Source organism: Miscanthus floridulus, chromosome 10 (assembly GCF_019320115.1).
Source record: "Miscanthus floridulus cultivar M001 chromosome 10, ASM1932011v1, whole genome shotgun sequence".
NCBI classification, from domain to species: domain Eukaryota; kingdom Viridiplantae; phylum Streptophyta; class Magnoliopsida; order Poales; family Poaceae; genus Miscanthus; species Miscanthus floridulus.
The window spans coordinates 123,215,415-123,227,420 of NC_089589.1; the positions used below are offsets into that span (position 1 = coordinate 123,215,415).

The window sequence follows — 12,006 nt, forward strand, 5'->3', positions numbered from 1 at the left end:
ACAGTGCTTATCAGATGCAACGAACGAGACAGTGTCAAGGTACCCGAAAGAAGAAAGAAGGAACATGGCCGGTGAAATAAAAAAGAAGATGGAATTGCGGGTTGGAACGGTGACACACAACTAATGGCGCTCGTGGTCGACGTCAACGCCCTGCCAGGAACAATGACGGTGTTTAGCAGGCCAAAACACTCCTTCCTACCTGCTAGAACACTAATGTGAAGACATACTAGTAGCCTACTATATACAAGAAAGAAGAGTACAAGGACACCGCAAAGCAATGCAAACCGAACACAGTTGCAAAACTATGAAGGTCTGGGTGGGACGACGGCTCCCTCCTGCGGCGAAAGCAATGGTCGTCGCCGCCGCTGCGGTCGTCTTCCCCCTCCTCTCCGGCATGGCGGCTCTACCAACAGCCATGGCAGGTGTCGTCGAGCACACCTTCGTTGTAAGCACAATGCATGAGATCTATTCTGTGTCTTTCGCCTATCTCCCTGGCCTGTACTGTATTTTCATGGGTGATTTGTTATTAGAACATTCAAATATGTATGTATGCAGGTGAGCCAGATGAATGTGACGCGCTTGTGCAAGGAGACGCTGGTGACCGTGGTGAACGGGCAGCTCCCGGGCCCGGCGATCGAGGTCGCCGAGGGAGACTCGGTGGTCGTCCATGTCGTCAACGAGTCACCCTACAACATGACGATCCACTGGTAATGGATTAATAAGCACCTATAGTAGTCTACTCTATCTTTGGTCTTTCCTTTTTCTTCCAATTGTGGAAACAGAGCTGGATTATTCCTACCAATCACGCTATCAAAGAACAAAATCAATTTCCCGCCTGTACGTGTTTCTTCCAATTGTAGAAACAGAGATGGATTATTCAACTCGAATTTGGGTTCAACCGTAGGTCCCATTTTGTTTCTGAATTTGGTTGCTGTTGCATTGCAGGCATGGAGTGAAGCAGCGGCTCAACTGCTGGGCGGACGGGGTGCCCATGATCACCCAGTGCCCCATCTTGCCAGGCCGCTACTTCACCTACCGGTTCAACGTCGCCGGACACGAAGGCACCTTGTGGTGGCATGCTCATGTCCCCTGCCTGCGCGCAACCCTGCACGGGGCTCTCATCATCCGCCCACGACATGGCGCCGCCTCGTATCCCTTCCCTAAGCCTGACAAGGAGATCCCCATTGTCATAGGTACATGAACTATGCAGCATTTGGTGCATTGTTTCTCTGAAGCTTTCTGAACTACTATGGGTCCTATATGTTGTTTTTTGTGAATTGTAAATTTGTAATGCATGGTCTGAAACTCTCAATGCAATGACACCACATCAGGGGAATGGTGGGATATGGATCTTGCACAGTTGGACAGGAACACGGTGAACGGTGTCCTTGTCGACCTCCCAACTGGAAGCACAATCAACGGCAAGCTTGGCGACCTCTACAACTGCTCTGCCTCTGCCTCTGCCTCTGAAGGTGCCGTGGAACAGGAAGATGGCTACGTACTGGAAGTGCAGTCCGGCAAGACGTACCTGCTCCGGCTGATGAACGCCGCGCTCTTCTCCGAGTACTACCTCAAGATCGCCGGCCACACGATGACGGTGGTCGCCTCCGACGCCAACTACGTCAAGCCCTACGCCACGGACGTCGTCGCCATCACGCCCGGCGAGACGATGGACGTCCTGGTGGCCGCCGACGCGCCGCCGGGCAGGTACTACATCGCTGCCCTGGCCATACAGGCGCCCGAGCCCGACGTCCAGGTGCCACTCTCCTTCACGCGCGGGATAGTGCAGTACAGCAACAACACCAGCAGCAACGTCGTCGTCGATGATGTGGTTCCAGCTCCGGTGATGATGCCCGACATGCCTGACCAGCACGACACCACCAGCAGCTACTACTTCCACGGCAACCTCTCCAGCCTTCGCCTTCGTCACCGGGTGCCGGCGCGCGCCGACGAGCACATGCTCGTTACGCTCAGCCTGGGCTCCGTGTGCCGCGACGGCGGACAGTCGTGCGCGAGGAGCGACAGCGACGAGTCCATCATCGTGGGCACCATGAACGACGTCTCGTTCCGGGCGCCCACGGCCGCGGCGATGTCGCTGCTGGAGGCGCACTACTACCGCCGCGACGACATGGCGGGCGCCGCCGGCGTGGAGCTCGGCACGCTCCCGGACGCGCCGCGGCGGGTGTTCAACTTCACCGACCCTGCCTACATCCCGTACGGGCCGAAAGAGGCGCCGCTGGAGCCGACGGAGAAACAGACGATGGTGCGGCGGTTCCGGCACGGCGCGGTGGTGGAGGTCGTGTTCCAGGACACGGCGGTGATGCAGAGCGACTCCAACCCGATGCACCTGCACGGCCACGACATGTTCGTGCTCGCGCACGGCTTGGGCAACTACGACGCGGCGAGGGACGTGGCCAGCTACAACCTGGTGGATCCGCCGCTCAAGAACACCGTCGTCGTCCCAAGGCTCGGCTGGGTCGCCGTTCGATTTGTCGCCGATAATCCAGGTGCATGCCTACACAATTTATTTATTTACATGTCCAGCATATATGCAAACTTGCAATGTCGGCCGATGCCTGTTTTATTTACGATCTCCTGCGCTGCAAGTGCCTAAAAAATACCAAAGTTTTGCTCCAAGATTTGGATTGGTGTTCTTTTATTGACACTGCTCCCTCCGTCGCAAAATAAGTGATGATTTACGTTTGTCCTAACTCCTAAGTCTAACCGTTTTAAGTTTGACTAAATTTATACAAAAAAGTACTAATGTTTATGATACAAAATTTTTGTTTCTTGTGTACAGGAACGTGGTACATCCATTGCCACTTTGATTTCCATCTGTCCATGGGCATGGTAGCCGTTTTCATTGTAGAGGATGGATCAACAGTGGGCACCTCTCTTCCTCCACCTCCTGAAGATTTACCAAAATGTGGCTCTAATAAAGGAGGCCTTGATTTGCCGCCAGTGGAATTCTTCTACCTCCAAAATGAACAGAGTCGCAAGACAGTGCCGGGCAAGTGATGGAGGAACCTGTCAGAGCACATGCTGGTTACTAGCACGTACTAGTATACAAAGTACATTTAGAAACGATTAGGTTTAATTTTATTTGCAGAGGTGATTTCCACAATCGCCCCAACCCAAGCTTTAGAACCCTCCTCCCCGAAGGTCCATTGGGTATCATGTATCAGTCCTGCATGGGTGTAATGTGTGGTATAAGCCATGGATGCATGGCATGTTTTCACTATGTCCCTAACAAAGCAGTTAGCTAGCAAGCTCAAAGAATTGACACTCGGAAGCTCCATGTTGTGCGTGGTTCTTTATTAATGTATAAAAATAATGCCGATCCAGAAGCTGGGATTGCAGATCAGCATGGTGAGATGCTTGGAGTGAGGCTGCCTCGTGAGCCTTGTGTGAACGCATATGGCTGAGTCAGCTGGAACGCTTGGCATCATTTGCTTGAAACTTCAGGTGCGACTCAGTTTCCAAAAAAAGAAATAAGGGAGTTGATTGAGATCTTGATCCATCATTGTTTACAGTGGTCCGCTCGATAATGCACATACATGCACACCCATTACTAAAAGGTTGCGTTGACTGTGTGTCTGTGTCATGCTGAAATCAAGGTACGATTGGGTCTTGAATATTGAGTAGTAGGAGCATACAAAAACTCCTGTTCTGAGTCATGACTGATGGAATAACACCCGAATTCACAATGCTGCCATGTGAATGGATTCGATTAAACCGATGCAACATAATGATAGATTAACGCGGACCACGAAGAGCAGCAAACATGGCCTACGTCCAGGAGTGATTACAGGTAATCCTTCCAAAAAAATTCAACATCAAATACTGCTTTACAGGTTCCTAGCATCTTGATAGCTGCAGGCATCGACAACTGTTTTTTTTAGAGCGTGCTTAGCACGTATTTCATTAAGAGGAGTTGGAAAATAAGTACACGTCCAAAATCACTTCATGGCGAGGTGCCATTGGTGATTGGGTAAACACAGACACAAGGCACCGCTAGACGGTGGAATACGCTTGGTTGTAACTAACTAAGAGACCAATTGGGCGACTGGAGCAGCGGTTATATATATCACGATGCTAGCGATGTGCAGCGCCGATCACGGACGACAAGCTGGTAAAACCTGCGCTTACCCAGCTGTGTGCTTCGTCGACGATTAGGCGGAGTAGCTCCTGCGGTGTTCTGGAGATCCTGTCAAAAGTTCGACGGTTTCGCTCCTTCCAAGACGTGAGCAGCACTACCGAGTCGAACTCCTTCCTGCGGTGTTGGTCCGCGTCGATGTCAGAGACGAAGAACGCGAGCGCCTGTGGTGATGGTGACCCGCTCGACGTCGTCATCTCGTGGAACGTACTCATGTCTCGATGCCGCCCACTGCCACGCCGCCGCTGTCCAACTCCACCATATTATCTTCAAACGAGCACCTAGATGCCGGCGACGGGCCACGCAACGAGCACCAGTCTTTTTTTATATTTATTTTATTATTTTCCCAGCATATTATCTTCTCCCATAAATGGTTCTCCCTGTTGGCCCACCATGAACACACCCGCAGCGACCGCTCACCGAAAACACGAGCCTACCTCCACGCGCGTACTTCCTTTTTCTTTTGTTCTTTTCAAATTTCCAATTCTATCTGCTGAAATTTCTTATATTCAAGTTTAACTACAACTCAAATTCCAATTCTAAGACAAAACCCCCTAATAAAACCAAACAAAAGGTAACCCCGACCTCAACGGCCTAGGAACGGAAACGTGGGCACGTTACGCATTCCGGAAACATCGTACCGGTTCGTGGAACGGAAACATCATGGAACGTCGTTACGAACACCAATCGAACGTGATCCACACCACAGAACCACGCTTGGCCACTTGACAGAAATCTGAGGCCCAAAATTCAATTGATGGAAGGAAAAAAAAAGAGTTAAATGCATCAGTGGTCCATCAACTTGTACCCAAGTTTCACTTAGGTCCATCAACTCTGAAAGTGGGTTTTTGGGTCCATCATCTTTGTTAGTGGCGTATTCCTAGCCCATACCGCTTTGTTCCAATTTTTTAATCGATGTGGCACCTCGGGGACGCCGCACACACGCATGCATGTGCATGCATCTGGAGCTGGAACACCGCCGTGAACGCGTTCCGCTGAGGCTGAGCGACGCCTATCAGCCTGTGTGGCCGCGGCAGCAGCTCACCCGCGCCCACAGCGGCGGCGACGGCACCTCCTCGCGCACCATGGCCACTCCGCTGACCGCCTCTGCAACCACGATGACTGACCCGGCGGCGCCCTGTGCCCGGCCGCCGGCCTCGCCGACGCGCCGTCATCCCTCCTCAGCTGGGACAGCACGGCGGTCCAGGACGCCCGCAGGTAGCCGGTCTCGTACTGCCGCCGCCGCTGCTGTGGGCGCGGGCAAGCTGCTGCCGCGGCCACACAGGCTGACAGGCGTCGCTCAACCTCAGCGGAACGCGTTCGCGGCGGTGTTCCAGCTCCAGATGCATGCACATGCATGCGTGTGTGCAGCGTCCCCGAGGTGCCACGTCGATTAAAAAACTAGAACAAAGCGGTATGGGCTAGGAATGCGCCACTAACAAAGATGATGGACCCAAAAACCCACTTTCAGAGTTGATGGACCTAAGTGAAACTTGGATACAAGTTGATGGACCACTGATGCATTTAACTTAAAAAAAAAAGAGGAGAGGTCGGACCACGAATTCAACTATCTATTTTATCTTTATTATTTTATTTAAACTTTCTTAGTTTTATATTTAGTGAACACTTGTGCTAATTAATTCATTCATGATATCAACAATTTAATTAGGATCATGGTCGTCGTTCAGGGAACACATTTCCATTACACTTGGTACGCGTTCCATTAATAATCGAAGGAACAAGATAAGCTATATACCTTCTCGGGCTCATGGACTTAAGAAACCACGTACAGCGTTTCCTACAACGACCCCAATGTTTCGAGAACTTGGCTGCTATGAACCCGACCACTAGTCGACCTTTGCCAGCATGTGAACCAGCTCTTGGAAATCCATGTACGAGCTCCCACCCTCTGCCACAGCTGCTGCGGCCTTGCGGCCGAGCTCCACGGCGCGCTCCCTAATGGCCTTTCCCTCGTCCCCGACGGCCGCGGCGATGACCTCCGCCATCCGCCCAGCATCAGGTACGGTGTCGGCGCCCTCCGCCACGTGCATGGCCACGCCGGCCTCCTCGACCACGATCTTGTTGAAGAAATGGTCGGCGCCCATAGGCCAGGTGAGCATGGCCACGCCGGCGGAGGCGGCCTCGAGCACGGCGTTCATGCCGCAGTGCATCAGGAACCAGCCCACGGCACGGTGGCGCAGGATCTCCACCTGCGGCGCCCACCCACGGATGACCATGCCCTGCGAAGCCGTGGCCGCCTCGAACCCCTCCGGCAACACAGTGAGCGTCCCCGCGGCCCACACGAAGGCCGCCGAGCTCTGAGCCAGCGCGTCCGCCACGCACGCCGCCTGCTCCGGCGACAGCGCGTGCTGCGTCCCGAAGCTGACGTAGACGACGGATCCGTCGACGAAGGCGTCCAGCCAGGCTGCCACCGCTGACGGCGCCACCGCCGGCTTCCCGCCACGGTTAGCGGAGGTGGTGGCCTGGGCCTCGGACAGTGGGCCTACGGCTAGCACCCGCGGGACCAAAGGCGAACGGCGGTCCAGGTAGGTGGGCTCGAGAGCCGCGAAGGAGTTGAGGACGACGCACTCAGTGTCCAGCAGGCTCCAGAGAGTGATTTGACGGATCATCTCAGATGGCTCGTCGCCGACCTTGTGGAGCCGGTACATCATTGGCAGCCGGCGCCAAGGGAAGCTGTGCGCGCCGCTGCGTACATCCGGGAACGTGATGACGGCCTCGTCGGCGTCGGCGTCGGCACGTGTTCTCTGCGGCATGTCGCGCCAGAGGGGGCGGGAGAAGGCGACGTGCAACGCGCTGCAGGGCGAGAAGGTGATGTGCCTGGCGCTGAGCTCGGCGGCGAGCGGCCGCGCCCACCCGGTGAAGAGGTCGGAGACGACGACCGTGACGCGCTGGGTGGGCACCTGGGCCTTGCACCAGGCGAGGAGCGGCGCGCGCAGCTCGGCCAGAGCCGGGATGAACATCCGTAAGAGGTGGAACGGGAGGTCCCTGGTGTTCTCGCCGCAGCCCGGTGGGAGCAACGACGCGGAAGGGAACGGCAGCGTGACGACGCCGACGGACGGGCAGGCAGCCAGGAGCGGCTCGAGGAGCGGGGCGTTGCCCGCCGTGATGGCCACAGTGACCGAGAGCTCGGGGCCGCCGCGCGTGGCGAGCAGCGCGACGAGGTCAAGGAGCGCCAGCATGTGGCCTTGAGCTGGGAAGGGAACCACGAGAACGTGTGGCTTGCCATTGCCATCGTTGCCCTCGCGCTTCTCTGGTGGTGGTGTGTCCATCGTGCAGGATGGCAACCAGCAGATGACCTCACAGTTCCAATTCCACGAGACCAGAAGATGCTGTGCACGGGAGACCAGAGCCTGAAGGCCGCCACCACCACCACTGCTGATTTAATAGATAGATGGATAGACCGAGACGGCCAAATGTCATGGTTCGAAAGGCGATAAGCATGCCAACCACTCCCGTCACTCTCCCACGTGATCCACGTATTTTACCTATGGCACGTAAATATCTGATACTCTCGTCAAGTGATTCGAGCTACATGGTGCTAGGTTCAAACCTGAGATCTTTGTCTTCGCACGTAGCTCCTCCAATCACTCCACCTCTAAGTCACGTGTGTTTATATAGCATATCAATTTTCCTAGTATTGATTTTTTATGATTTTAAAATAAATATTTAGGACCCTAAACGACTTCATATGAAAAAGTCATAAACTACAAATTTGTTATTATAACCGAGATCTACAACTTTGATTTTGGTCGTTTCAGATGGTTGTTTGACAAATTTTTGAATTTCAAATCATCAAAACTTTATCTGTCGGGTTCATAAACCAAGGGTCCCCAATGGACCCGCTTCCCTGTAAAAACTCAGCCCAGCAGGACGGCGTAGCAACAATGCACGTTCCCTGGGCCGGCCCGATTACGTGACGACCGGCCTGGAGAACGATCCAGTCCCCGGCCGGAAGACCTGGCTAAGGAGGGGACATAGTCCGACTTCGACCCCCTTTTCCGACCGGTAATACGCCGAACCTCTGCTTACAGCTCTTCCCCGACTGACACGGTAGGAACCGACTGGGAATGGCCGATCGGGGACGCCCCCTCAGTGAGGACCCAAGGATCAAGCGAAGCAGATAAGGTAAGGCGCTCAAGTCAACCGCAATACCGAGGACCGTACCCTGCATACCTGCAGGGCAGTACCGCCAGGCCATGCCAGACGGGTACTATGCATCCTTCCAGGCGTGTCAGAACCCAAATAGTGTTGTGGGCGCCGACATTTATCTTACAGTATTGTAGGCGCCGACATGTACCATATCAGGTGAACACGGTAAAACCTGCCAGACGCGTCTGGCAGTGTACAGTATTGTGGGCGTCGACAATCGTCTCGTACCTGATGGCGTGAGCAACAAGACTAGGTAGCACACGTACACACTCTCTCTCTTTCTCTCTAACTTGTAAGACCATCCCCTTCACCTATAAAAGGGGATGCGCTCTCTCCCAACAGGAACGGTGATTGAGACTCTCTCTAGCCGATTCTAGGATCTGAATAGCTCTAGAACTCTAAAGCTACACAGAACACACGCTCCAACACTTAGCGCACGTTAGAGCTCCCGTCACTCTCGGCCCTTCGGCTCAGAGTTTGACCGGACCTTTAACACCCCCTTCTTATTCCCACTCGTTTGTAACCCCACAACAAACTTCGAGCACCTGGGCTTAGAAATAAAGTCACCGACCGACCGAAACTGGACATAGGGCACATTGTCTGAACCAGTATAAATCATGTGTCATTGAGTGTTAGGCCACATCTGATCACAACGCACGACAAAACTACAAATATTCACTTGTTGATCACTTTTCGCACTGACAGTTGGCGCCGACCGTGGGGAGAACGCCATGCGTTTACGCTTTTGGTCATCGGATGGCCCACCTTTCCACCATCTTCGGCATGGCGAGCTTAAGTGATACGATTCGCTTCGGCTCGCTAGAGTATCCCATGCTCCCACCTGTTGGGAAGTGGGTTCCTCCCATCTTCGAGCCGTTCCAGACCTTCCTCTTTGGAAGTCTAGACTTCGTCGCCGACTAGCTCGGCGTGCTTCGCCTCCGCAAGGAGGCACTTGTCCCGGCGCCCACTGGAGGAGGAGCGCTCTCCACCGGCCCCGGGCCGCTCGATGACCTCAATGTCGAGACACTCGCGCTTCGCCTCAAGCCCAGGCTGGGCTCGAACCCCACTGTGAGTGATGTACATATTGTTTTTTACTCGCTATTTGATACCTTCCACCGACTCTCCGGAGGGACCCCGTTGTCCCCACCACGACCGTCATACGACCGGTTCCCCTATGGCTTCGTGTCCCCTGCGGACGCATATGCACGAGGGCTCCGAAGGATGCTGATGCCGCCCCCACTCACATCCGAATTCATGGGGATGGCGGGCTACGCTCCTGCCTCCTTTCATGACCTCATGGATGACGAAGTCAAAAGTGACGGCTCCAGCATCGGTGACGTCGCGGCACCTGGCCACCCTCTGTCCTAGGAGTGCGCTATGGCGGACACTCTGGAATAGCCACCGGTGGTAGCAGAGTCTCTACAGACACACACCCCTCTAGACCCTCGTGTGGAGGCCCTCGCGCATGTGTAGGAGCATGGCGAGGAGTTATGACAAAGCTGGCAGAGCTAGCCGCCACATGCACCGGCACGCTCGATGCAGCACACTGCGCCACGCGCGCGTTACCCAGCAAGCAGCACCCGGGGTCGCACCCGTTAGGTCCAGCGCAATATCCTGGATGAGGGGAACGACCCCCCTCAGTTCGCTCAAGCTGGCCAAAACATCGCTACTGCGCGGCCTCCCCGAGCCGGCCGACCCCCAGGAGCAAGCAATCCACCGGAACCTCTGGGCGATGGTGGAGACCGCTGCCATTCAACAGGCGGAGAGCTCCGTGTCACGACATTGGCTCACGACCTCTTGCCCCACCGGAGGACAGGGACCACACCCATCAAATCGCTCTGTCCACTCACCACTACAGTTGATGGAGGTGGGGCAGGAGGCCACGGCTACACCACAGCCTAACCCAGCACCCGCTCCACACCGACCACCAGTGCGCGAACGCCTCGGTCCAAACCGTGATGCTCGCAGCGTCATCAACAATCGACACCATGCCCGGCATGATGGTGACGCCTACCGAATGGTGGTGAGAGCAGGCGATACAGGCCCTGGCCTGACCATCGAGGAGTGCGGGGACACGCACCCTAGGCATGGTCGCCGACCAGACGATTGGAGTCCCAGCCCGTACGACCTGGGACCACGGGCCTTTGGTCGTCGCATCTAGAGAGCACCATTCCTATAGTGCTTTTGATCACCCACCAACATCGCCAGATACACCGGGGAGACAAAATCTAGGATATGGCTCGAGGACTTCCGGCTTGCCTACCGAGCCAGAGGAGTGGATGATGACCACTTCATCATTCAATACCTTCCCATCTGCATGGGAGAACATGTTCGAGCATGGCTCGAATTCCTCCCACCCGACAGCATCCGCGACTGGGCAGAACTCAAGAGAGTCTTCATTGGGAATTTCCATGGGACATATATCCATCCTGGAAATTCCTGGGACCTTAAGAGCTGCCAGCAGGAGCCAACGAGTCCCTTCAGGATTACATCCATAGGTTCTCAAAACAGTGCAACTCCCTTCCTGATGTCGTTGACGCGGACGTCATCAGCGCGTTCCTCTCTAGGACAACCTATGAGTCCTTGATCCACAAGCTCAGCTATCTAAAGCCCCATACCACCTGCGACCTGCTCGACATCGCCACGAACCACGCCTCTGGTGAGGAGGCAGTAGGGGCGGTTTTCAGCGGTGGTCGGGACAAGGGCAAGGCCAAGCGTGAGGACCAAGGTGAGGGCCCCTCTATACAAAGGGGGAAGAAGAGCAAGAAGGATCGGCGCCGACCGACCAACCCAGCCATGGTCGCCATAGCTGATCGTGCAGGCAAGCAGTCCTAGCAGGGCCAGCCCGACCACTTCAACAAGCTCATGGAGAGCCCATGCACCAACCACGCCTACCCTGTGAAGCACCTCTACAAGGACTGCGAGCTCCTCAAGCGCTTTCTACGACAGGCCAGCAAGCCAAGCGAGGGAAAGGGCAAGGAGGCAGTGGCCAAAAAAGGAGGCATGGCAGGCAAGGATGATGACGGCTTCCCCAACCCCGAGGAATGCCTCATGATCTTTGGGGGATCCGATGCCATCCACTCTAAGCACCAGCAAAAGGTACGCCATAGAGAGGCATGTGCCGCTGAGACGGCCGTCCCCTCTTTCCTTAGCTAGTCGGACTCCCCAATCACTTTCAATCAGAGAGACCATCCTTGCCACGTCGCCGATCGGGTCATTACCCACTCGTCGTCGACCCCATCGTCCGCAAGAAGCGCCTCACTAAGGTGCTGATGGACGGAGGCAGCGGCCTCAACATTCTTTACGTCGACACCCTCGACGCCATGCGCATCCCCCGGTTGGAGCTCCGCCCGGTGAGCTCTCCCTTCCACGGCGTGATCCCAGGGGCTTAGGCGTACCCGCTCTGGCAGATCGACCTGCCCGTCACATTTGGTGACCGAGCCAACTTCCGCTCGGAGGTTCTCATCTTCGAGGTGGTGGACTTTCTAGGGTCCTACCACACCATCTTGGGGCGGCCATGCTACGCCAAGTTCATGGCGATCCCCAACTACACCTACCTCAAACTAAAGATGCTAGGACTGAACGGCGTCATCACTATAGGTAGCACCTTTTCGCACGCTTATACGTGCAACCACGAGCATTACGAGCTCGCCACGGCCGTCATCAACTCCACCGAGCTC

General features: G+C 55.2%; 2 protein-coding genes across 2 annotated transcripts; one reads left to right on the forward strand and one right to left on the reverse strand.

Moving 5' to 3' along the window:
* Nucleotides 1-328: 328 nt before the first annotated feature.
* LOC136487104 (laccase-15-like) lies at nt 329-3,163 on the forward strand. The gene is made up of 5 exons (XM_066484237.1): nt 329-445; nt 556-707; nt 946-1,193; nt 1,332-2,507; nt 2,801-3,163. Exons 1-5 carry the CDS (start codon nt 350-352, stop codon nt 3,016-3,018), a joined length of 1,890 nt encoding a protein of 629 aa, XP_066340334.1. The 5' UTR covers nt 329-349; the 3' UTR covers nt 3,019-3,163.
* A 2,552-nt stretch (nt 3,164-5,715) lies between these two features.
* Nucleotides 5,716-7,682, reverse strand: LOC136485568 (flavonol 3-O-glucosyltransferase UGT89B1-like). The gene has a single exon (XM_066482420.1). The coding sequence runs from the start codon at nt 7,444-7,446 to the stop codon at nt 6,004-6,006; it is 1,443 nt and encodes a 480-aa protein (XP_066338517.1). The 5' UTR covers nt 7,447-7,682; the 3' UTR covers nt 5,716-6,003.
* Nucleotides 7,683-12,006: the final 4,324 nt, after the last annotated feature.

Bases quoted from the DNA above. Each gene is read 5' to 3' on its own strand.
- LOC136487104 (XM_066484237.1), top strand. From the start codon at position 350: ATGGTCGTCGCCGCCGCTGCGGTCGTCTTCCCCCTCCTCTCCGGCATG. The intron at 446-555 runs GTAAGCACAATG...GTATGTATGCAG, and splicing joins TCGTCGAGCACACCTTCGTT to GTGAGCCAGATGAATGTGAC. The intron at 1,194-1,331 runs GTACATGAACTA...ACACCACATCAG, and splicing joins GGAGATCCCCATTGTCATAG to GGGAATGGTGGGATATGGAT.
- LOC136485568 (XM_066482420.1), bottom strand. From the start codon at position 7,446: ATGGACACACCACCACCAGAGAAGCGCGAGGGCAACGATGGCAATGGC.